This window comes from Aethalodelphis obliquidens, unplaced genomic scaffold, assembly GCF_003676395.1.
Source record: "Aethalodelphis obliquidens isolate GAN/ISIS:26980383/991018 unplaced genomic scaffold, ASM367639v1 scaffold33, whole genome shotgun sequence".
NCBI lineage: Eukaryota > Metazoa > Chordata > Mammalia > Artiodactyla > Delphinidae > Aethalodelphis > Aethalodelphis obliquidens.
Window position 1 is genome coordinate 16,951,962 of NW_020837977.1, and position 26,961 is coordinate 16,978,922.

General features: G+C 41.3%; 1 protein-coding gene across 3 annotated transcripts in view; it reads left to right on the forward strand.

Annotated features, from left to right (window-relative positions):
• The window catches only part of PLAG1 (PLAG1 zinc finger), a 50,876-nt gene extending 24,454 nt beyond the window's left edge, over window positions 1-26,422 (forward strand). The window contains exons 1-4 of one of the 3 annotated variants that reach the window (XM_027128059.1): window positions 4,517-8,177; window positions 16,515-16,613; window positions 19,151-19,509; window positions 20,037-26,422. In XM_027128059.1, the coding sequence (XP_026983860.1) occupies window positions 19,268-19,509; window positions 20,037-21,294 (1,500 nt within the window). In that variant the 5' untranslated portion in view covers window positions 4,517-8,177; window positions 16,515-16,613; window positions 19,151-19,267 and the 3' untranslated portion in view covers window positions 21,295-26,422. Of the gene's footprint in view, window positions 1-4,516; window positions 8,178-16,514; window positions 16,614-19,150; window positions 19,510-20,036 lie in introns of those variants that run through there. The other 2 variants (XM_027128058.1, XM_027128060.1) reach the window with 2 other exon arrangements.
• Window positions 26,423-26,961: the final 539 nt, after the last annotated feature.

Sequence of the window (26,961 nt, forward strand, 5' to 3'; positions counted from 1 at the left end):
TTGCATAGGTTAATACACAAAGAAATACGTACTCAGGTCTCTGTATCATCACTCCATCATGTTCAGGATCAGTGCCAGTGAAGTTTTTGGCTTTTTTAATTTATTGAAGTCGAGTTGATTTACAGCGTTGTGTACATTTCTGCTGGACGGTAAAGTGATTCAGTTATGCACGTATATATTCTTTTTCATATTCTTTTCCATTACGGTTTATTATAGGATACTGAATAGAGTTCCCTGTGCTATAGAGCAGGACCTTGTTGTTTATCCATTCTGTATATCATAGTTTGCATCTGCTCATCCAAAACTCCCACTTCATCAATGCCAGTAAAGTTTTTAAAAATAAAAAGAAAAACAGGCAAGTCTAGGGTTGTGACAGGTACCTGTAGATAAATTTGGCAAACACTGCATTTTTGCTGGAGGGAGCTTGACAAGGTGGGCCCAGTGTAAATTATTGAGTTAAAATGACATCTAGTGTTTCGAAACATTTCCTCTGCACGGGATGAGCAGGAGTGTGAGAGGAATGCACGTACGATCACTTAGAAACCTCAGAGATCACGAGTTGCTTGTTTGAAGCTAGGGGGAGTTCCTGTCTGCTGGAGCAGCCCTCTTGGTGGGGTCAGCCTTCCCTGAGTACATGTGGACTGCCATCTCCTCCTGTGTCTTCCCTCCCTTTCTAATCCCTCCACCCGCCTGGCTCTGCAGCACGGCATTCAGTTCCCAAACCCTTGCCAACCCTGCTTCGGTTTCAGCAGAATGAGGGGAGGGGACGAATTCGAGATGCCACGTGACAGGGACATTCCCACGCTGCAGTGTGGAATGTTGGTTTACTACGTACTTTGATAAAGTAGCTGTTTTCTCTGATTTTGAGTCATCGTCATGTTTCCACAGGTGCATTAGAATCTTTGACCACGGTTCAGCCACAAGCAGGGGTCAGTCCACCATCCCCGGAAAGTCAGCAGTCACATATTCCCTGAAATGCCATTCAACACAACTCGCAAAGTGACTGCTGGCTCCGTGCAGATCGGTTTTGTTTATCAGTGACATGGGATTATCTGTGCCCATGACCACCATGAGATTTAGGCTACACCCCACCTCTCTCACAGAGACGAGGCGATCAAAAGTACACTGCTACCAAATACCAGTTTTCACATGAATCTCACATCACATGTGACGGGTTAGTGTTCTTCACTTGGAGTCCTGCACTTGTCTGTCCTTCGAAGATTCTGTTGGCTGTGATTCTATGTAGGAGCCTGTGCCAGAAAAGAAAAGAAAAAAAAAAAAAAAGAACCCTTATTTTCAAGTGCACATCTGGTCGTTTGGGGGCAGCACTAACTCCTGAGTCACCCACCGAATAGGAGAGTTTTGCATTTTGAGCCCTGAGAGCCCTGCTAGAGACCTCAGGTACGTCCCCTTGGTGAATTCTCACAGGACCGCACGGTGTTCATCCCCATCCTGCAGAGACACTAAATTGTCCGAAATTACACTTAGGTAAGGGTCCGGCAGGATTCAAACCCAGTTCTGATTCTCAAAAAGCGAGTCCTTTGCCTCTGTGCCACTGTTCCCCATACTCTGGCTCTGAACCGTGTAAGGCCTCACACTGATGGGTTTAAAATCCCTTTTTGTTAATTACCTATCAGCAAACACTGCAAAGGCTAAAGTGAGTTTATAATTGAGGAAGGTCACATTTCTTTTTTTTTTTAACTTTTTATTTTATGTGGGAGTAGAGCCGATTACCAATGTTGTGAGAGTTTCAGGTGCACAGCAAAGCGACCGGCCATACATATACATGTATCCACTCTCCCCCAAACTCCCCTCCCATCCAGGCTGCCACATAACATTGAGCAGAGTTCCCTGTGCTCTACAGTAGGTCCTTGTTGGGTATCCATTTTAAGTATAGCCGTGTGTACATTGCCAATCCCAAACTCCCTAACTATCCCTTCCCCCCATCCTTCTCCCCTGGTAACCAGAAGCTCACTCTCTAAGTCTGTGAGTCTGTTTGTGTTTTATAAATAAGTTCATTCTTTTCAGATTCCGCATATAAGCGATGTCATATGATATTTCTCTTTCCCTGTCTGACTTACTTCACTCAGTATTACAATCTCTAGGTCCATCCATGTTGCTGCAAATGGCATTATTTCGTTCTTTTTTATGGCTGAGTAGTATTCCATTGTATATATGTACCACATCTTCTTTATCCACTCCTCTGTCGATGGACACTTAGGTTGCTTCCATGTCTTGGCTATTGTGAACAGTTCTGCAATGAACATTGGGGTGCATGTATCCTTTTGGATCATGTTTTTCTCTGGATATATGCCCTGGAGTGGGATTGCAGGGTCAAGGTCACACTTCTTTAAAAAAAAAAAAAATGCTAACCTAAAAAAGTTGATAGGAAAATCACCACTTAATTCTGTTTTGGAAGGCAACACGACACAGAAAGGTTGGCTGTTTGCCGCATAATCTAAAAACGTGGCTGGGGATGGGGGTGCGGGGAGCACATTATTCAGGCACCTACATTTAGGAGAATTTGTAAATCATGAGAATAACTTTTTTTTTTTTTTTTTTTTTGCGGTACGCGGGCCTCTCACCGCTGAGGCCTCTCCTGTTGCGGAGCACAGGCTCCGGACGCACAGGCTCAGTGGCCATGGCTCACGGGTCCAGCCACTCCGCGGCATGTGGGATCTTCCCGGACCGGGGCACGAACCCGCGTCCCCTGCAACGGCAGGCGGACTCTCAACCACTGAGCCACCAGGGAAGCCCCATGAGAATAATTTAAAATGTTCAGCCCTCGATAACATGAGTCGTACAGGACTCCTCCACCATCTCCAGCTTCGTTCTGTCTCTGTCACTCTTGGCTCCAAAAATAACCAATTGCCTGAAGTTATCCAGATCCACCAACAGTGTCCAACGCCCCACCTGCCATACCTGCCCAGGCTTGGCTAATTCTTACTCATACTTTTGTCGTCTTGGCTCAACAGTTACTTTAATTTTTTAATGACTCAAAGGCAGGCCTACTAGTCAGCACGACACTTTCTTTTTTAAGGCTACCACTAATTAACATATTTAAAAGACCTGTACCCAGGATGAAGTGAAACTCTCCAGTGAGTACTTCCTTTGGTATTTGATAAATGGAACCTATCCCAGAACTGTTTATTATCTGTACGTCTCAGTTCCAGTTACAGTGTATTCCTGGAGCCTTTAAATCACGGAGCGTGATGTGCCAGTGTGTAAGGGACAGGTGAGCTGCGCTGGCCTCCTCCAAGGGCAGCAGCTGAGAATGTGGCTCTAAGAACTGCCTCGACATCTATCCTCTCTAGTAAGGATTCAGTGTGACCCTTACAGTTAGGCCAGTAGCCCGCTCATCTTTTTTTTTTTCCCCCTCCTCATGGGGAGAAAAGATTTTAGCCATTTTGTGTCATAACCCTCATAAAGGATTTAGTCATGAGTTTATCATCTCACAGAAAAGTGGGGTTTTTTTTTTTTTTTGCGAACTTCAGTAAATTCATAAGAAGATTTTGTGTCTTGGCCTCATTAATTTTAAGTTTCTCTCAGTACGAAAACTTGGCCTTTTTCATAACTTCATTGAAGTATAATTGATATTTAATACACTGCACATATTTAAAGTGTACAGTTTGCCAGGTTGCGACATACATCCCTGATACCATCACCACAACCAACATAGTGAACATAACCGTCATTCCCAAAAGTTTGCTCATGTCCCTTTGTGAGTGATGCCCCCCGATCCCACCCAGTCCCCAATAACTACTGAGCTGTTTCCCGTCACTCCAGGTTAGCTTGTATTTCCTAGAATCATATATAAATGGAGTCACGCGATATGTCCTCTTTGCTTCTGCCTGATTTCTTTCACTCCACGTGATTATTCTGAGGTTCACCCGTGTTACCGTGTGTATCAGTAGTATGTTCCTTTTCATTGCTGGTTATTAGTCTGTTGCATGAACCCGTTACAGCTTGACTATCCATTCACACATTGAGGGACATTTGGATTGTATCTAGTTTTTTACTGTTACAAATAAGGCTGCTGTGAATATGCATGTATAAATCTTTGTATAGACATCTGTTCTCACATCTCCTGGGTAAATACTTAGGTGTGAAATGGCTGTGTCACATACTTAACTTTTCAAGAAACCGCCAAGCTTTTAAAAAGTGATTGTACATTTTTACCTTCTTGCCGGTATGAGTTAGACTTGTCTCACATACTCACCAGCACTTGATACAATCAGACGGTCACTTTTTCTTTGGTTTCTGGCTGCGTTGGGTCTTCGTTGCTGCGTGCGGGCTTTCTCTAGTTGCGGTGAGCGGGGTCTACTCTTGGTTGCGGTGTGCGGGCTTCTCATTGCGGTGGCTTCTCTTGCTGTGGAGCACGGGCTCTAGGCGCGCAAGCTTCAGTAGTTGTGGCACATGGGCTCAGTAGTTGTGGCTTGCGGGCTCTAGAGCGCGGGCTCAGTAGTTGTGGTGCACGGGGTTAGTTGCTCCGTGGCATGTGGGATCTTCCCAGACCAGGGATGGAACCCGTGTCCCCTGCATTGGCAGGCAGATTCCCAACCACTGCGACACCAGGGAAGTCCTTTTTTTTTTTTTAATTGTAGTCATTCTAGTGTGTAGAAAGCAGTATTTCCTTGTGGTATGATTTGCATTTCCCTAGTGACCAGTGATGGTGTGCATCTTTTAATGTGCTTATTTGTCATCCATGTACCTTTATTGGTGAAATGTCGATTCACATAGTTTGCCCATGTTTTAACTGGGTTGTTTTATTATTGTTGAGTTTTGGAAGTTCTCTCTATAGCCTGAATACAACTTCTTTACACAGGCTTAGCAAAGTTGTTCTTCTAGTCTTCTAGTGGCTTGTCTTTTCATTCTCTTAACATTGCCTTTTGAAGAGCAGTTTTAAAGTCTGATGGAATCTAATTTATCAATTTGTTATTTTATGGGTCGTGCTTTTAGTATTGCAACCAAGGAATATTTGACTGACTGAATGTCACAAGATGTTTATCTTTGTTTCCTCTTCGCATTTTTATAGTTTTGGGCTTTAAGTTTGTGTCCATGATCCATTTGTATATGGACTGAGGTATGCATCCAAGTTCTTTTTCTTCCCCCAAAAAAACCTTTTTTTTTTTTGTAAAAAGATTTTTTCTAATTATAAAAGTAAGACATTTGTAAAATACGGAAGAGTATAAAGCCTACATCTTGCTAATTTTTTAATAACTTACCGAGGTACATTTAAAGGTATTGTGGCGGAGTGGGGCGGAGTAGTTCTAAGTGTGACTTTACAAAATTGGAATCAGAGTATATTCCATGTCCTGCTTTTAAAAATTTGAGCATTATATCAGTGTTTAATCATGTGACTTAATGTTTTTTAAATGCATGTTTTTAATGGCTGTGTAGTTATCCTATCATATAGACATATGCTACTTTACCCCTTTTATTAGACATTATCAACTTTTATTCTTAAAATATGCCTGTACTTAAATCTTCGTTTCTCGGCTTTTTTCCTTATACTTTTAGAAATGATTTATCAGGTCACCATACATGTACGCTTAGCTTTTACTACCTATTTCCACAGTGTATTCCAGAAAAGTTTCAATGGTTTACACTCCCAACAGCAATAACTAAGACACTTAATTTTTTCAATTAATTTTAAAATCATTTTTTGAAGTAGAGTTGATTTACAATGTTATATTGGTTTCAGGTATGTAACAGTGATTCGATATTTTTATAGATTTTAATCTATTTCAAGTTATTATGAAATATTGGTTCTATGCCCTGTGCTGCGCATCACGTCCTTGTATCTTAAGAAATTTAATTTTTTATGGCAAGTGTGTTTCTGTGAAAGCCTCAGGGATGCCCCTGGACACCCCTCTCTTGTCCTCCGCAGGGTCCCTCTAACCTCGGCTGCTGTCCCCAGGCCAAGCGCCTTGCTCTCCCTGCCTCCTTACCAGATGCACCCCTCTCACTGGGCTCTGTGGACACGGGCCAAGTTAAGCAAACTCCTTGCATCGCTTACCCCTTTCACCAGAAAAAACTTGCCTGGTGAGTGCGCATCTGTCTTAGGTCTGCAATCATGGACGAGGAAAGCGTGTCCGTTTTCTTGGCCATGGTTTGTCTTGTCTCCGTTTCTCCCCTGCCTCTTTATCCTCAGCCCCGCAGCGTTCTCTGCTCTCTCCCGCCAGGCACCCCGACGCCGCCTCTAACCAGCGCCCTACCGTTTTTCTCCTCCAGCGCCCAGCTGTCTCCTCCTCGCTGCAAGTCCCTTGCTGGCCCTCCGCTGGCACCCACGTGGAGGTGCGTCCCGTCCTCCCGGCCCCGGCCTCTCACCGCCCGCCCCGCCCCACACTCTTCCTTGCTGGAGGCTGGTGTCCTCACGCCTGAGTGGTGACCTCTGTGCAGCAGTGGCAGGGGCGCTCCGGAACCCTTAGCAGCTCTGTCTTTTTGTGGGTTGTGCCACCTTTTCCTTCCTTCTCGATGCTCAGCCTGCCACTCGGCCTCTAAATGGCCTGGTTTGGTCCTACCGTGGTGGTCAGGAGGCTCCACCGGTAACGGGGTTGGCCCTGAGTGACAGGAGGCGACTCAGCCAGCTCTGCCCCCCACCCCCCGCATGTCCTCTGTCAGCACTGTCGGCTCACAGGCGGCCTCTCTCTGGGACAGGCTGCTTCTTGCTGGTTTTCAGCTCTGTGCTGTGTGCTCGTCCAGCACTGTTTCCTGCATCCCATTGAAGTCCCCGCCCCTGCACCTCCCCCGTACTTGTTCTCAGTGCCGTGGACCCCTTCGCTGACTCACACTTGCTTCTCATCGCTAGTACATGAGCGCGACGGTCCCTGCACTTTTCGCATCTGAACCCTTAGGACGGCTGTAACTGTGCAGCACGGGTCACCTTGGACTCTGTAATCCGCAGGGGTGACCTGTGAGTCCTGGCTAACTGGCATGCTCCCCACACCCCGTTTCCCATCTATGTTGTACATCCTTCAGGGCAAAAGTCCACGGTATTCTTCTCCTTTTCTGATCTTCTGTCACTTGTTTATACCATACAATGTTGCTTTTGCTGTCGAGTGGTCACCCTAATACCGCCTTAGGGCAGCTTTGACTTTAACCGTCACGCTGCTTGCCCTGACATAGGCGTCTTTCCTGTAGCTGCAGCTCCTGTGCACCTCGAGAACAGGGGCCCGTGTGTTTGCATCCCCAGTGATTCAGATCTGTGCCACATGGGATAGAGGCTGGTAACAGTTATCACGTCGGTGTCAGCTGTCTATCTTACTGGAGGGGTGGTCACATGTGGCTGCACGCTGACCCCGGGTCCAGGGAAGTGAAGCAGGTGGTTTCTGCACAGAGCTCCTGGGGCTCCTTTCTTTCCTGGTCAGCACCTGCAGGTGTAGGTCTTCATAACCTGCACAACATAAGGAAGCTCAGGACGAGCACACATTGGGTGCTTCAGAATTCATTTGGGGTTTTCTCTGTGTGGAAGACGGACTTGCCTGCCACCTGCGAATTCACTTTAAAACCAGTGGCCTCTTCGTGAAGAGCAGCTCAGCAGCTGGGCGATCGCCCCTCTCCTTGTTCTGCCTCTTCTTCGGGGTGCACCCCTCCCTGTGAACACACAGCCTGAGGGAAACACTCGTCCAGCAGGATTTCTCCCTCACCTGTTATTCAGAACAAAATATACAACCCAAGAGGTTTTTCTCAAAACTGTGTTACAGAGGAAATCATGGATGTGTCTAGAGTATCAATGAAGAAAATAAGCAGCAATTTTGAGAAACAGCAGTAAACTTGGAATAATATTTTACCGAATAAAAATACAAACAACCCAGATAATTTCATTGTGATTCGAGGGGAAGTAACTAAATCTAGGGATATTGATCTGTTTACTTTTCAGTTTTCAACGTACTGTAAATATTTCATGTGATTCACATTTGTTCCTAACAGAATTTGAGATAGATTTTCCAATAAAGTATAAAGATGTGAATAAGTGATAATGAATTAAAAGAACCAATTTGGTTCATATGCCATTAGCCAAGCTGGGTCTGACTTTTGGAATTTCAAACTAACTCTTCTTTTCTTTTTAGGTTGCCTCTTGGTGCTGCCTTGACCGTATTTGGCACCCAGAATGCTTCATTCTGTGATGGTCTATTAATAAGGTTGCCTTGCTAGAGTTTGGAGCAGGGCCCCAGGTAGGTGGCTTTTATCATTATATGGCATGGCTTTCAAAGTGATCACTTATTCCAGCTTCTCAATAATCTAAGATATGACGTGAAAAGCTTTGAAAAGCCTGCCACATAATAAGCATGCCACTTACTATAATTTTAAGGTCCATCAAAATGTATCATGTTTAACAGGACGGCGTTAATACTTACAGAGTCTAATGGAAGGATTGGAATCGTGGCAACGAGCACTTTTTCCTTACCTTGTGCACAAAACGCAGAGCTGCTCTAAAAGCTGTTGGTCCATGTTCCCCAAATCACCCGCAGATAAACTCGTAAGCTCTTCCCTCTCCGAGTCTTGCCCAGCGTGATAGATTATCCCGTGGTGCCACTGTATCTCTTTCTGTCCACTGGGAAGGGTCTGGTTAACTCTGGGCAGGTGGGAGCTCGTTCCGCTGGCTGGGATGCGGCAGATGCTAGAACGAGGACCTCAGTGGGACAGCAGCAGTTTGCTGGCCTTGTCGGAAAGAGGACAACTCAGGCTTCTAGATTTCCCAGCCTGTAAGGTGCAGCTCAGTGGCACAGATCGAGGTGTAGCGATACTTGGAAACCCAGGCACACGTGGATATGGTACCAGGTAAGTTTGTCAGCGGGACCTCAAATGCAGGATGGAGGTTTAGGAACCTGGGCCCGGGCCAGAGGATGGGCTTGAGGCCCTGAACTCCACCGACGGCAGGCGGGCAGCACCCCGGAAAAGGAGGATGCAGCCGAGGCCGAGAGCCAGGCAGGGTCTCACAGTGCAGAGGGACAGAGTTCTGACCGGATAAAAGGCCCGTAAACTGAGCTGGTTGAAATTCTCTAATCTCAGCACACTGTGAAGAGTAAGCATGAAAATCAAGTCAGAATAAACTGTTAGTTGTTCGTATGTTGTAAGTATTCTTTAATTATATATGAAGATGTTAATGGTTTTTCAGTGTTACGGGTTATGGAGTTGTTTCTTTTTCTATTTCCTTGTAGTTTTTACACTCTCTTGTAATGAAGCTGTTTTTGAGCAGTTAGAGAAAGAAAAAATGTTTTCATTACTTTTACTTAGCCAACTCTGTTTATGCAGATTCTCTCCTTTTTCATTTCTCTTGTATCTGTAACCAGTCAAACATTTTCTCTGCCATCTTCAGTTTTCATCCCCCCATTTAATATCACAGGAAGAACATCCTCTTTAAAGATTTTGAACTTTACTTTGTTCCTTTTTCTTTCCCATAAAACCATTCATTTCCCGACAATAAGTCATAACGAGTACAGGTTCCATGTGCTCGCCGAGCTATGGAGCAGAACATTTGACAGCAGAAACGTTCTGAAAATCCAGGCCAACTGAGTGCCGCCCGGGGGGTGCCTCCCCGCCCGTCGGGTGCCCCGCGGGCCTGTGAGTGGACGTGCCCACGCCTCCTTAGCTTTAAGCACCCACGGCCTCCCAGGGGCTGCAGTGCCCCCCTAGGTTTCCACCCCTGTGCCAGAACTAACAGCTTCATCCTATGGGGTTTGTCTTCTCAGCTTGCTTTTAAACTCATTTGAGGTTTCCAGAACCCTAAACCATGTTGACGTGCTTGCTTTGATTCCTGAAATTCCTTAAAGGGATTATAGTGTGTTCCACAAATACTCATCCAGTGTCACCACAGGCCAGGGCACCATGCCAGGGATGTGGGGTGACTGACGGTCTCCCTGCAGATGAATTTACAGTCCCGGGGGAGAGACAGGTAATTGAAACATGAGTTTTACAATCCATGTTAGAGGTAAAAAGCTCAGAGAGGTAGAGTTCTGAAAAACTTCATTCTGGAAAAAGTTTATCCTCACTCAGGTAAAATCGGTCAAGGGATCTAATTCTCGGTTCTCTTCTGATTGTGACACAGCTGGAGGGAGGGCACAGGTCCCCTGACCTGACAGTCTTGCCCAGAGCGGATCCCATTCACCTTCAACTCTGTGGGAATCAGTAGAAGGGGTCTTGCCCTGGACAGTCACACGGGTGCAGCTCGGGGAGGACAGGGTGATGGCACACGTAGAGCCTCCCCCGGGTGTGGGTTCCTCTGTCCTTACGTCGTCTGGTGCTCCCGAAGATTTTACACACACATACACACACACACACCTCACAACAGTTATGCCTTGTCTCGTGTACCACCGCACGGGCCTACGTTTAAAGTGCGCTTGACTTTGAGATGGCTTGACACTAGTTCTTTGCATGAGCTTTTGTAACTAGGTGAAACTTTCTTTCCTCGCCCCTCTTGTTTTATGGTGCGCTATCTCTGCCTCCTGTTAAATGTATAGGTAGAGACAGACTGAGTGTGTGTGCTTGGGAAGGTCAAACTTGAAGCCTGGGAGATGCTATATCTGCGATTTTAATAGCATTAGGCAGTTAGCCATTTATGAACAGAGGCACGCCCTCCAAATGTTTGGGGTCCTTCAGTGTGAACATTTTTATAGTCGGTGTCAAGCGTTTTTCTTAAAGCCCCGGTAATTTAAGGGGTCAGTGGTAAGAAAAACATAAAAACAACTCATCATAATTTGGGACACATGCAGTTTTCAGATTAGCTGAACTGCGAGCTGCCTACCTTATAATGCTAGCCTGAGCACCAGTATTTTGGAAGTGCTTTATACAAAAAGAAAAAAAAGGAAAACCTCTAAAAATAGTTAACGTGTGATTAAGCAATCTTACTCTGTATTCAGATGTAACTGCGATGCTTTGTGCTCTCTCTGTCTCTCTCTCTCTGTCCCTCTCTGGCATCATTTCTTTTGCACCATTCTGCTCTCATTTCCTGTTTGCAAGTACTAATTGCCCATGTGAAGAGAATGAAAATACCCTGGTATACCGCCCATCTGTAGTTTTCAGGTTTTTTTATTTTGAAATGAATATACAACCATAGGAGGAAAAATCTCCCACATAGGAGTTAAAAGGAAATGCCTAACTTCTAAGTTATGGATCCTTAAAAGAGCTTTTAAAAGAGAAGAAAAATTTATAACCTAACGTGACATTTTTGCTCCGTAAAAGAATTAACCAAGGAAAACATTTCCGAATTGAAAGATAAAATGTGTTTGAATAATCCATCTTCATCAGATGGTCTCTTCATTTTTCTGGGGATGCTAGAAAATGAAATAAACAACCACACCCAGGCTCCAGGTGGCCCCCAAAGGAACCTCCTTGTCGTGCACATAAGAGAACTAATGTTGGAATTTGTTGGTTCCACTTTGGAATTCATTGACTTTTTCCTCTTGGTTCCTAAAAGCAAATAGGTCTGCTACTCCTTTCACATCTCTGTTGGCTTTCAGTATTTGTATATTAACTATAAGCCTTTCTAAATATTGTAAGGCTAAATTGCATGGTAAGTTTCAAAAGTGTTGTCCTAGAACTGCCCTTTAATGAATTGCTCAAAAGTTGAAAATATCACATACAGTAATTCTAAAAAGGCATCCTTATAGTTGATTGGTATCAGTTAACGACATCTACCATAGGAAGATAAGCTCTGTAATTTTGGGTATTCCGGGTATGAGTCATTTGGGTACCTGCTTACAACTTGGATGGGTCGGGTCAGGTCAGGTGCAGCCCCGCTCTTTGCCACGTCTCCTGCTTCTGGGCGGGCGCCCTTCTCCTTGCTGTCCTCTTGCGGCATCAGTAGCCTCTCTAACTACCTAACCATCTAGCCATCCTTCCTGCTCTATGCAGTCATGGACGCAGGCTCCAGGCATGTTTGCACTTTAGAAATTTTTATTAGGAATGAATGTGGACCAAATGGATATTATACACTTGTACTAGTTGATTCCTCAGCAGTGAGGTCAATCAGAGGATGCTTGTTTTCTGAAACAAAACGAGTATTTTAGACAGCTTTTCCTGCAGTTCCTATTGTTTTAATCTAAGGCCTTAGAAATAGCTGTTAGGTTTAGGGAGTCCCTTTCTAGTGACTTAATTTAGTGTGTTGGACCAAATTGTATCCACACTGTATTATTTTTTATTGAACTTAGGTATATGTGTTCTGTCCTGTGTCTACTGTGGGGATTGAGCCTAGAGTTCACTTCCTCGCTGGAAAGCACTTGTCCTGCTTTAATTATTTTCATTCACTCAACAAAAATTCTACTTCCTTTTACGGGAAGCAACAGCGAATGAAACTAACACAGGTCCTGCCCCAACGCTGCCTACCGTCTACTTTTAATGCTGTCTTAGAGTTGTATACTTGCAAGATATGTTTTTTCCTTTAATTAATAAGTGATTTTACAGACCTACAAAAATTGAATGCTGTCAAAATGTCCACATTATCGTACAGGATCATAGAAGCGTTCTAAGTGTGTTGTTGCCCTTCAGAATTGACTGCAGTTATGTTATGGTATTAATAATTTCTTTCGCATTATCCAAAGCTTTATTGTATTTTATACATGTAAAGTGAAGTATTAACTACTGGTAAATTTCCTTTTGCAACCCACCTATTTACTCTATATGAAAAGCACGTTTTAATCAAATGTTGACATTTTCTGAATTGTTTACTAATGGTGTTTTATGATTAGCATGAAGGAGAATAAAGCTTTGAGTATGATAGCACTTGCCCTTAATTTGCAAAGTATATGCTTGAATTTTAACTTAAATATGAAAGAATTATTGATGCAGGTAAGTGTTGTAAAACTTCACAGCTCTTAGAGAAGTGACTTTTAGAACTGTGAAATTTTAAGTACAGAAACAGTTTTAATTCAGGCCTGTTCTGTTGCCAGCATCCTCATAGGAATTCATTTTAGTAGACCCTCTGATGTATGATTCATTTTCCTTGTTATTTTTTTGTGTGTGAGTCACCGTTTTAGAATGTAAAACACAGAGATAATAAACCTGTGTGCGCGTACACACACTGTATCCCCTTTAATTATTGTTTTTGTGTATGCAAAGTTGCCCTAGGAAAAAAACATCTGTTCTGGTACCAGCAAAAACTGGGCAGGTATTCTGAAGTGTTACTTCATCTTAGAGCAGTTTGAAATGGGTAGATGTATATTTTCTATGTTGCTTCATGATTCTTTAGATCAAGACAAAGAACTTTAATTATTTGAAAAAGCATAGTAACCAATCTTCGATATGTAAAAAAGAAAAACTGGAGTACAAATTTTGTTGCAGACTTTTCAGAATAGTAGTCACAATGCTTTTTAAAAGTTTTTCTTAAAAATCTACAAACAATAAACGCTGGAGAAGGTGTGGAGAAAAGGGAACCCTCTTGTACTGTTGGTGGGAATGTAAATTGATACAGCCACTGTGGAGAACGGTATGGAGGTTCCTTAAAAAACTAAAAATAGAATTACCATATGATGCAGCAGTCCCACTACTGGGCATGTACCCTGAGAAAACCCTAATTCAAAAAGAGTCATGTACCACAATGTTCATTGCAGCACTACTTACAGTAGCCAGGACATGGAACCAACCTAAATGTCCATCAACAGATGAATGGATAAAGAAGATGTGGCACATATATACAATGGAATATCACTCAACCATAAAAAGAAACGAAATTGAGTTATTTGTAGTGAGGTGGATGGACCTAAGGTGTGTCATACAGAGTGAAGTAAGTCAGAAAGAGAAAAACAAATACTGTATGCTAACACATGTATATGGAATCTACAAAAAAAAAAAAAATGGTTCTGAAGAACCTAGGGGCAGGACAGGAATAAAGACGCAGACATAGAGAATGGACTTGAGGACACGGGGAGGGGGAAGGGTAAGCTGGGACGAAGTGAGAGAGTGGCATGGACATATATACACTACCAAATGTAAAACAGATAGCTAGTGGGAAGCAGCCGCATAGCACGGGGAGATCAGCTCGGTGCTTTGTGACCATCTAGAGGGGTGGGATAGGGAGGGTGGGAGGGAGACTCAAGAGGGAGGGGATATGGGGATATACGTATACATATAACTGATTCACTTTGTTATACTGCAAAAACTAACACAACAGTATAAAGCAATCATACTCCAATAAAAATGTTAAAAATAAATTAAAGAAAAGTTTTTCTTAACAGTATAAAAGAGAATACACAGGTAATTTTAGTTGACATTTTAGTTAGGATTCCATGAATGGAAACTGTATTTATGTTTATTATACCAAGCCAAATAATAATGAACTCTAAACAGCTTCTGGTTTCCTTTGTTTGGGAAAATAATTAGCCACTCATAAGAACTCAGAATAATTAGGCTGAATTTAGGGAACTTAACCATGACTTTGGAATTATGTTTTGTGATAAAATGAATGAAAATGATATCTATTATTTTATTTCAAGCTATAAAATACGCAACTGGGGTAATTTGTAGACTATTGTAACATTTCAAATCGAGAGACATACAATTTTAAACTGTACTGAAACATTTTGACTCTAAAGGATTTTTATTACAAACGCCATTGAACAGTAAGCGTAAATAAAACTTTTATGGATGTATTTGAGATGCAATAAAATTTATATTGGTCAGGGGAAAAAATATGTAATTTTATTGTTCACTAGTCAACTTTGGTTTTAGATTTTTTTCTACCCAAATCACTGTCCACTAAGACAGATATACTAGTTGTTCTTTTAACTGCTATTTAGATTACTTAAAGATTACTTTACCAACTGTCTTTATTTAAAGGAAACTTTATAAATCTTAAATGTGTTTCTGTTTGGGGATCGTATTGGCAGCTCTGATAGAGAAATAGGTACTGTCACCTGTTCTCGCCTTTTAAGTGCAATGACAGGATTTATCCACTCTCAAATTGGTTTGCCAATCAGCCCTTCTCCTAGAATGCAGTAGAATAAGAGTGACGTAGGGCACTAGCCCCTTCCTGACCACATATATGCTGTCGAGATGGTCAGCTTCTCTGGGCCTCTCACCTTAAAATGGATATGGTGATAAAAGCATCCACCTCTCAGGTCCATTGAATTCCAGGGAGGTAATAGAGACGAAAACACCCTCCAGTTGTAAGGTATTTACATTATCAAAATAACAATGCACAAAATAGGCTTTCGTATTCTTAATTAGCCTACCCAAAACTTAGTATGTGCCCTGGGCAAGTAAGTATTTACAAAGTTAATTTTATTATTTTGCAATTTTGATGTGCAGAATTCAGTTCTTCCATTTATGCATGTCCTGTGCTTTACAAAAAAAATTGAGCTTTTGCTTTAACTTTTTAAACATCCTTTATTAGTCTAAATTTTTATTTTTCTTGTCTTTTAAACTATGAGAATAATGCTGCTTTCAAATATACCCTTAGTATTTTTGTAATGATGCTTGAATGCCCTCTATTAAATATTTTATTTACACATCATCAAATTCTTAAAGTATGTGAAAATTTGATTTCAGGGGAAATTAATTAGATTCGTGTTTAGAATGTTAAGTAAAATGGTTTTCATTTAACCTGTCATTGGTGAATCTTATTCTAACTATTTGATTTGTATTATCCCTCTCAAGTTGTCATAATCATGATTTCTGAATGGTCATCTTCAAACTATTCAGGGTTTACTACCCTGTACTCTCTATAACAGATAATTCTGATTTTTTTCTGCTTTTTGACCATTATTCTTTTTCACATTTACGTGTACAGTCAGAATTATTAGATTTTTTTTTCTATGCGCGTTCTTAGTCTACTGAGGATCATGCTCCTAATAGCATTTTTTAAGATATTTTAAGATTTCTCAACAATGATCTCTTAAAACCAAATGATGCTTTCTTCCTGACACCGCTTCTCCTGTAGCAAACCTATATTTAACTTCCCTTGCATGCTTTTGAAATCTAAGGAGCACAGAGTTATTGCTACATTTCAGCAGCACTTGCAGCGTTCTGAGAAATAAATTGGCAGGTATCGCAGGTAACACAGATGTAGCCCAGAGAAGCCCACGTTGCACCGTCGCGTGCCGTGTGAGCCTGGGAGGTGCTGTCCTCTGGAGCCTGCTGGCTGCTGTCAGGCTACAGGTGTGCTCTCCCCGGGAGAGAACTGCGCTTGTCTCTTCCCGAATATTATTTAGCTTAATGAAAACTTGATCCGTTTGGTTTACAAATAGTAACCCTAATATCCATTTCTCTCAGTAGGCGAGTTAGGTTTAAAAAATTAAATTGAATTTGGGAAAGAAGTGGGGAGTCATTCAGCATCACCAAATGCCATTTATCTAGGTAACACTGTTTTACTTTTTGTTTCTGCCTTAATTTGGTCATGTAAATGTGCTTTGAACTAATAAAGATTTGCAATTGGTGAAAATTAATGCATGACTCTTCAGCAGAGTACGGAATGAAAGCATGTGTCATGAAATTGCCATTCTTTGATCCTGTATTTTCCATCACTTGCGGACTGGTTCCGTTTAGAGTGTAGTCCATTCTTATTTTTTGTTTCATAGATTGGCCAAAATGGGAAGGACTGGATTCCGCTCTCTTCCACGAAGAGTCAATGGAACTGGCTAAGATCAAGGTCTGACGCTTTTTCCATCTGTCATCAGGTATGCATTGAACAGAAATCACTATAGTTTTATGCACGTATCTTTAAAGTATTTGATTGCTATGAATATTATGAATTTGGATTTTTATTCAATGTTGAGCTCGCAACTTTATGTTTATCCTGTAGTTCTTAAATGCACCTATAAGTAATTTGAGTTTTGTAATATATTGAGATAAAAGATATTGTTAGCCATGAAAAAATTTCAGCTGGTCTTAGAAAAGTGTAATATTTGAAATCTGCAATTCTTCATTGCTCAGTCTGTACATCCAAAGATAACAGAATTCATTTGTTACTCCATATTGAGTATCACCAATTTTCATATGATCAAATGTTTGTTGTTTCATGGTGCAATTTTAGTACATTCTTTTCAGTAACTTAGAAGTTGTTATTTTTCTCAACTGGAATTCTCTGCCCAATTATGGTTGGGTCTCATAACACAATAATGGCAAAATACGACCAGTCTTTGAAATATTTTCAGATATTAGCTGTATACAGGGATTTAGATACTTCGCATTCCATGTTGATTTTACAGTTGAAAAGTTTATCAGCTTGTTTCCCACAATGTTCTAAATAGGTGCACAAAAGCATCATGTTAGGAAATAAGAGAGTCAAAATTATTCTTTTTTCCTGCTCTGGCAGAATGCTTTATACCAATTTACAGTGTCATTACTGGTTACAGCAGAATAGCTGTTTAGATATTTCTGAGAGAGGCAGAGAAGCTGTCTCTTGAATGAAAATATAACAGGAAAAGAACAAGTCCTTGAGATGCAGAAAAATCTAAAACCAGAGGGAACATACTGTGTTAGCAGTAGTAATGTCAGTTGCATTCATTGTGTTAATGTCAGTTTTAAACTGCAAAGGAGACGTAGGCAATTTGAACAGCGTGTAGCAAGGCCTTGCCTGTATCTACCTACTGAAGAAGAAAGGCTGTGTGAACCAGACACCAATTAATTTACCCATATGCTGTACACTTTAATCAAATGAGTGGATAATTGCTATATTTTGCCTGTTTAATGATAGCCTCTACATTAAAATGCAATAGGATCTGTTGTAATGTACACTTAATTTTACAAAAATGTAGGTTAAATTTGGAGCTCCTGCAAAAGGATAACTGGAATCTGCAAAAGTCAGATCATCCTTCTAGCTCGCGAGGGCAAGTGTCAGTCTGATGCCAAAACACAAGCGAAACAAAGAAATTGGTTTTCATTGTTTTCTGAATATATGATAGGATGAGAAATCCAATTGATTAGTAGTTGATGACAGTCATTTAGCCACATGCCAATTTTCAATTTAAAATCAGATCTTTTTCAAAGAGGTTGCTGGTATTATTTCTGTGTCTCTTAAAAATAAATACCTTGCTAAAAACTAGCATTCATGAACCTTGAGGAACCATTTAACTCGTTTATATCAATTGGATCTTTGGGGAGTTGGTTTCTTCCTCTGAGAAATACAGTTGATAATATTTCCTATCTCTTGTCCACAAATTTTCAAAGGTTTCAGTCAATTTGAGTTTTTGTCTAGGTAGACATACTCTTTGCCATACAATATACACATTTCCTTCCTTCTCACAGCACCGATAATGAATTGAAACTCTGACACACCTTTTACAACCTGCCACACCTCTACACTGATGCATCCCTGCACAGGTATTGTGCTCTAAGCCACAAGGCCCACTGGTGTGCTCACACCCACACGGGTCACAGGTGTGTCAGAGACTCTGGTCCCCCAGCTCTGGCTCTTCCACTCACCTCGGGCGCCCAAAGAACAGCATCATTTCCTGTGATGTGAACAACGGTGGGGAAATTACTCCAGCCAGATCATTGCTTCCACCCAAGAGACAGGGAACCCTGATCCTCATCTAATGTAACACCAAAAGGTTTTACCATTTCAAGAATGCATGTTTGTTATGAAGACAAGTCATTTCTGCTCTTGACTCAGAAATCCCTCTGTGTGTGATGACACTGGTATAAAGAATCAATTTTCAATTTGGGCGATGCGTTCAACTCTTTCAGGCGTCTGGTGTCTGTGCCTTGAGCACTCCTTCCCTGGAGTAAACGGTTCACAAGGCGCCTGAAAGAGTTTTCGGCTGCTAATCTATATTTTCCTATAACACGGAGCGTGACTAGACCTGGCTTGCACAAATTATTGCACAAATGAGTTTTAGACATTAAAACATTTGCGGAAACATTTTTATGTGCTTAGCGAGACTTATGTTCTCTAGTCCCTTGTAAGAAGTGAGGCTTTAATAATCCACTTCTGGTGTCATGACTTGATGCTTCCCGAGAGCTCCCGACCGCTTTCCCTGAGTACGACGTTTGTCAGGTGGGGTTTCAGGGGATCTGTGAACTGTTCATTCTGAGCAATGCGTTAATATGTGTTTTGACAAATATAAAGAAGCCTACAGATATTACATTAGACCAGCTGAATCCATTTTATGGTTTCTTTTTCTTTTTTAATTCAAAAGCATCACATAGCAAATAAAACTCTTAAAAATTAAATCTAGTTACAAACTAGTTGTTTCTTATTTTTTTTTTCCAGTCCCTTTTTGCTTTCTTTTACGACCACATGAGACTTGAGAAGCCACCTAAAGCTAAGTCATTTAGTGGAGTTGGGCAGTTCCCAAGTGTCCAACAAGAAGGCCTGGTTTAGGCTGCGATGGCCACTGTCATTCCTGGTGATTTGTCAGAAGTAAGAGATACCCAGAAAGTCCCTTCAGGGAAACGTAAGCGTGGTGAAACCAAAACAAGAAAAAACTTTCCTTGCCAACTGTGTGACAAGGCCTTTAACAGTGTTGAGAAATTAAAGGTCCACTCCTACTCTCACACAGGAGAGAGGCCCTACAAGTGCATACAACAAGACTGCACGAAAGCCTTTGTTTCTAAGTACAAATTACAAAGGTATTAAACTCTATTTGTCTTTCAGATTCTATTTTCTATTATGTTGGCCATGTGAGGCCATTGTAAACGTATATATTTGTATCCACATCTTTCCGCTGATTTGCAGAGAGAAATGTTAAGTAGATTAGACGTTGGCTAGTTTTAGCATTCTGAGTCACAGACTTTTATGGGTTAGTGTTTTTGGATTTTTTTTTTTTTTAATGCAATGCTTAATGAGAGTAGAATTTCCGTTTGTACAAAAAAAGAAATTGCAAGAAAAGGGTGTGGACATTAACGTGAGTATATTCAGCCTTGCTCGTTAACGTTTGTAATCGCTAAAAACCAGTGAAAACTAAAGTGGCAACTTAGATGGCTCCAGCTCTGCAGTGTTTAGGTGTGGTAACTACCCTCGTAGCAGATGCATATTAAGTTAAAAGAGTGTCCGAGCCGAGGGAAGTTCTGGGTTAGCCTAGCAGCTTAGCTTCCGTTTGAACAGTGAGGTCGGGCGGTTTTTGTCGTGATGCTGACAGAATATGTCTGTGTTCAAGGCACATGGCCACGCACTCTCCCGAGAAAACCCACAAGTGTAATTACTGTGAGAAAATGTTTCACCGGAAGGACCACCTGAAGAATCACCTGCACACACACGACCCCAACAAAGAGACGTTCACGTGCGAAGAGTGCGGCAAGAACTACAACACCAAGCTCGGGTTCAAGCGGCACCTGGCCTTGCACGCGGCCACGAGCGGCGACCTCACCTGCAAGGTCTGCCTGCAGACGTTCGAGAGCACGGGCGTGCTGCTGGAGCACCTGAAGTCCCACGCGGGCAAGTCGTCGGGGGGCGTGAAGGAGAAGAAACACCAGTGCGAGCACTGCGACCGCCGCTTCTACACGCGCAAAGACGTGCGCAGACACATGGTGGTGCACACGGGAAGGAAGGACTTCCTCTGCCAGTACTGTGCACAGAGGTTCGGGCGCAAGGACCACCTGACGCGGCACATGAAGAAGAGTCACAACCAGGAACTCCGGAAGGTCAAGACGGAGCCCGTGGACTTCCTGGATCCCTTTACCTGCAACGTCTCCGTGCCCATCAAGGACGAGCTCCTCCCGGTGATGTCCTTGCCTTCCAGCGAACTGTTGTCGAAGCCGTTCACAAACACGCTGCAGCTGAACCTCTACAACACTCCGTTCCAGTCCATGCAGAGCTCGGGATCTGCCCACCAGATGATCACAACCCTGCCTTTGGGCATGACGTGCCCAATAGACATGGATGCTGTCCACCCCTCTCACCACCTTTCTTTCAAATACCCGTTCAGTTCTACCTCATACGCCATTTCCATCCCCGAAAAGGAGCAGCCGCTGAAGGGGGAGATCGAGAGCTACCTGATGGAACTGCAAGGCAGCGTGCCCCCCTCTTCCCAGGACTCTCAAGCATCGTCGTCTAAGCTAGCGTTGGAGCCGCAGATCGGGTCGCTGGATGACGGCACGGGGGACCTCTCCCTGTCAAAAAGCTCGATTTCTATCAGCGAGCCCCTGAACACAGCAGCGTTGGACTTTTCTCAGCTGTTTAATTTCATACCATTAAGCGGTCCCCCCTATAACCCCATATCGGTGGGGAGCCTTGGGGTGAGCTCTCCGCAGGAGGAGGCACATTCTTCTGTGGCTCAGCTCCCGCCACAAACCCAGGAACTTCCGGATCCTGCCGGCACCATAGGTCTGGGCTCTCTGCACTCACTATCAGCGGCTTTCACCAGTAGTTTAAGCACAAGCACAACGCTGCCACGTTTCCACCAAGCTTTTCAGTAGGTTCCACGATGCGGATCCGTTACAGAAGTGTGTGTGTAGCCCTGCCTTAGGTGACCATTTTTATTTTAGTGCCTACTTGCAGACAGTATACAAATTTCTGCTTCTGTATAGTACCAGTTTTCATTAAGCCAGTATAAAATAGAAACTAGCTTTTTAAATGAGCTTGGGAACCATTTGTGTTCAGTTATGTTTACCTGGGTATTTTGTCCTGACTCACTGCCAACTGTCACAATTTAAGATGATTTCTCATACAGGAAAGCCATTATTAGTAGTAAAGTCTTACCAACCCCGTGTTCCAATTACTGTTAGATCTTAAATTTTTCATTTTTTTGTCCAATAACAATGGCTCTACCTTTTGACATTTGGCTCATTAAAAAATTTTGCAAGAGAGTTAAATTTTCTAAAATGTATATGAATGACCTGAGAGTTGTAAAATTTCTACTAGCCTCTAAATGGATTAATAATCAAAAGCTTCAAATGAATTAAGAATCCAGTCTGGGGACATGACATATGTTTCTTAGATAGACCATAATTTCAGGTCAGTATATTTTGAAGACTTGCTATCGTCTGGCTCAAATGTTTGCCGTCTTTATCATGCACATGTAAGGAAAACAAAACCGAAACACAAAGCACCAGTATCTGTAGCAAAAAGAGACCCCTAGTAAGGTGACACGGCATTCCACGTTACTTAAGAGTTGGCCTTAATTTAGTACACAGGATGTTTGCCACGTTTTATACTTCTTGCTCTCTTTTCGTTCGATTCACACTAATAGTGTATGGCGTCAGAGTCTTCAGTCAGTCTCTGGGTGGATCTCTTTCGTCGTTTCCACCTTCCATGGCCAGAGGGTAGGTCAAGCACAGCCAGCAGTTCTCCTTGGATTGTCAGTGTACAGTCGGTCCAGAGTCCAGAGCCGCTGGGGAACACAGGTGTGTTTATCCCGGCAGGGGATGGGGGGGAGGGGGGCGGAGGGGAGGTGTCTCCGCTTCTAGGGTGAGAGACCCTAGGCGGGGAGACAGATGTGAGACCTGCAGCTCTGCCTGGGAACTTGTCTGGGGATCGCGTCCCCTGTCGCCTGGGTGGAAACGAGATCCCTTAGGAGTCAAGTCAAAGCACATCGCTTATGTCACTTCTTGCTGAATTTGAGGCAGTTCGTGGTCCCTAAGCACCAAAAACAGAAAACAAAACAACAGCCCTGCTCCCATGGCATCTTTCTTATTCAGTGTTAATTCATCTTTCCTTGCTATTTTTGGACGGAGACTTTAAAGTTAAATGCATTCGAAAACTATTTGAGGAATGACCACAAAGTCTTAAGCGACTAAAAATATATACAGTAAAACCCCACTTTTACACGTCCCTGGGAAATAGGAGGAACGTTGCAAATAAGTTGAATTTGTAGAGGGAGGGAGAAAAGTAAGGCAAAACAAGCACTATCTTAGTGATTGTGAAAAGAACAATCGAGAACATTGTGTTCAATGAATACAACAGTTACTATGGGCTTTCTTCATGTTAGGCAACCAGCATATGTTCTCAAAGGTCGAATTATTATTCTGTTTTGCTAATAATCAGTTGGGGCATCAACCTAAGAAACATATCTAGTAAGCACTTGTTAACACCTTATTTGGGGACCCTGTCTGTTGGGGTGGGTATGAGGAGGGAGGGTTTATAGAAGAGTATATATCTCTTTAAAAAAAGAGAGAGAAAAATATTTCTGAGCACTCATCTGCCCTACGTGGAAGCTTCTTTTCCCTTTTATAGGGCCAATTATCACTGCAGATTTCGATGTTTACCAAGAATTCCTAAAAATGAGTGCGGATTACTGAATAGAATACACTATTTAAAATATTGGGGAGTAGTATAATTTGTGGAGAAATGTAAATTGTAATAATGTAAATGGGGGTTTCACTATATATATTATATGTATGTACACACACGTCGCACTTCATAGAATCAGAGTGGCTCTTAAGGAGCTTGGGCTCCTGTTATTTTATCATGCTCCTATGTTTGTTTGTTTTTTTTTAATCCTAGGAGCAGTAGTTTTTATACGTATGTATTTAAATTTTATTATTAAAAGTTACATTTTATTAAAAAAAGTGTGTTCCAAAGGCATTAAAATTATATATGTTAATAAGGAAATACATTTTAAAATTTTTCAAACTGCTCCTAAGCTTTTGATTAGGAGAATATTTGCTCTGAAAGTAGGCGTTTAGCTCTGCTTTATTTCCGCCTCCTTTAGTTTCTATGAAACAGATTGCTTACTTAAATCACTAGTTGAATGATTAGTGTTCAATATTGCTTTAATCACCATTGAAAAAAAAAAAAGGAGAAAGAAATCTGGTGACAGAGCACAAATAAATAGAAAACCTATTTTTAAATAGAAATCACAAATACAAGTGTGGAAGCACTACTTTATTTTGTCTAAAATTTGCTTAAAGAGAAATCAGAATAACGAACTGAGACGTTGGCCTTAGTAGGCTGTATTTCACTGCTAATTAAAAAAAAATTAAAAAGGGAGTACCAGGATTTATTAAATAAAGCATTTTGGAAATGGGGAATGGTGCCATGTAGGTATATATATTTTTAGCCTAATTCTCGCCCTGCGTGGAATTCAAATACGTGGAGGCATATCTTCCAGGGCACCAGTGCTAAAACTGTGGACTCATATTTTCATATGTACACCCTTTGCCTGTTGCTGCCCCACAGACTTGAAATAACATTTCCAAGTAAGAGGGAATTCAGCTAATTTGTTTTTTAAATTGACTGTAGCGGTCACTAAACCCCTTTTGAGAGAATCTATATTAAACATGAGGCTGACTCATTTATTTTAATTGCACAATGGTCTGACAAGGCTGTAACACCGAACTGGCTCTTTTTTTTTTTTCCTAAAAAAAAAAAAAAAAAAATTGACACATTTTTATGTCAACTGGATGTGATTAAAAATAATTGTTGCCAATGCTGTTTTCATTCTCCGGTGGCCAGAATCATCATCCCTGGAATTTCTAGTAGTGCCTTTGCTTGGTTTAAAAAAAAAAAAAAAAAAAAAAAAGGGATTATCATTAAGTAAAAATATTTCAGTTTAGGATTTGGACCTCAGACAAGATATTGAACCTCATTCAGTTTGACCTTCCATGTGTTTGTACAAATTAGATCACCAGACACAGAAAGCATGAGTGTGGAAGGATCTTGACACCGTAAGCAATATTCTCCACCGATGGATGCAAATACCACCTTTATAGCTGTTGGTCACTGTTACAACGTGCATCTTAAAATCCTCTTAGCAGGTTCCATTTTCCAGAACGTTGTCCTGGCTGATGATGCACTACTCCTTGTGCAGCTTTTTCATTTCGTTTCGTGTTTCTTCCAAGCTGTGTATTTTTGCCTATTTGTTGCTTGTGCTTTTACTATTCTTAGTCACTTGTGGAATATAGTGACGTATTGTGTTAATTTGGACAGTAGCGGTTTTTAAAAACCATATACTGACTGAAACATGAGCCAGAGCTGATTGCTTTATGAAGCTAATAATGAATGTTAAAGAGTACATATTTTCAGGATCATTCATCTAGAAAGCAATACACATATATAGGCCAATATTTTTTTACAAAATAGAGCTTGGTCAACCTCTATACTACACATATTACAAGATATAGCACTTTCAAAACGAATCTAAACCTTTACAGAAACTTTCTTATAGGTTATGCCTTTTATTTTAAGACTTATTATAATTTGTTTCAAGTGCCGTTAGATGATATATATGTAGGCCTTTGATATATAATGCTTTGTGTTCAAAAATGGTAGATGGTATTTTAAACAGGTACATTTTTACAGTGTTTTCTTATCAATTTGCTATATTGCACAGAATCAGTGTGTGTCTTTTCATAAGGTTTTACAATGGTTTATTTTTTTACAAGGTTTACGTGTCTCAAAACACACTGTCTTCCCAGTATGTAAATTAAAAAAAAAAAAATACCAGTTCACCCAAGTTGCTTCTAGCCTACTGAGATCCATGTGGCGTTGGAGGAGATCTTTCAGATACTGAGTATTCTTCATTAGCAGTGGCAGACTGTTATCTCTGAGAAATGAGTGCCTACGTTGACCTTGTCTTATTTTTCTCATACTGCGTCAGCAGCTGTCTACCACACAGATAGTCTGTTGTGATCCCATAGAGCCACATAAGTTGTGTTGTGTAGTTCTGTGCTAAAAACCCATACAGAGCTCCTTTCTGATCATCTAAATCGAGATGATCCCACCCACAATGGTAAAGGCACGCTCAGCTCACCCCCCAGGCCCTTCTCCAACGTTGTCAGCCCTCTGAGGATGGAAGGCAGTGTCTTTTGATAAGTTATCTAGCTTAGAAATAACAGAACTATTGCTAATGTATAAAACACTTCATTGTATAAGCTTCAGTGGTACAGATGAACCAGAATGAATGTGTATCTCCTCAGAAGCACTCCTTCAATATTCTGTTGGATCATATGCTGCTAATGTAACTTGGGATACAACTCTTCATGGTGCTACAAACTTCTCTGTCTCATTCAGTCGTGTTTTTTTTATCCATAGGAAAAAAAGGACTACATTAGGCGTAAAGGTGTACAATATATTTTTATACTGTGACTTCATTTGTCTTTAACAAGACTTTTACACCACCCACAACAATGTATTCATGTGCACTTGCAAAAGGAAATCTCGGACGTGCAGATGTTACCAGAACAAAACCCAGCTTTGTCCACAAGGTGACTATAACTCAGAACGAAACGTGGGCTTTATGATATGGTGTGGCGTGAAGAACATGCTGTATGTTACTAACAGCCCTTTGAATTTAACAAAAACTGGGAATCCATTCGGAAATGGATTGCATCATGCCTGAACATAAGCTGGACTGCTGAGATTGTATTTTTAGCTGATGGAAAAAGTGTTTGGACTAGTACTCTAAAAATGTTCTAATGATAAAGTTTTGAGTCAAAATAGAAAAGAAAAACTCTGCATTCCAGGCTGAATTTTGTATATTTTTATTGCATTTAAAATCGCTATTCTGTGATATGGGAAATCAAATGGCTTATCATGTATATCATGTACTTAAAATGTATTCACAAACTACTGTTGTATTTGTATAAAATATAGACAAAGATCGTATTTTTTGTGTGTGTATAAGCTCTGTAAATTAGCAATCACATTATGAAGCTGCAGTGATAACTACATTTTAAACATCCACACCCAAAGAAGCAGCTATTTATTGTCCAGTTACCCAGATATAAAATATTAATTTGCTGCTAATTAAACAAGAGTGCTGCAGCTTCTTGTGGCCTACAGTGTTATGTTTGCTGTAAGAAAAAGATATGTGAACTCCACAAAATATATGAATAAAAATTATAGAATGGCTTTAGATAATGTAGATCTTCCTGAAATTTTAATAGATGATAAATTTCTATTTGATATAACATTTTTTCCCTTTGAATTTTAAATATTTTCTCATTCGATAAATGTAAGATTCTAATAGCTGCCTCTAGGACAATACTCGGTTGCTGAAATGAAACGTAAAGTTCTAGGGTTTCTTTTGTTTTATAACTTTTGTACCTTTAAAGGAAGGACAGAAACTGTAAATAAAAAAGTCAGAACATCATGCATCAAAACTTTAATCCAGGTGAGAATTCAAACAACCCCCCGAAGGCTGT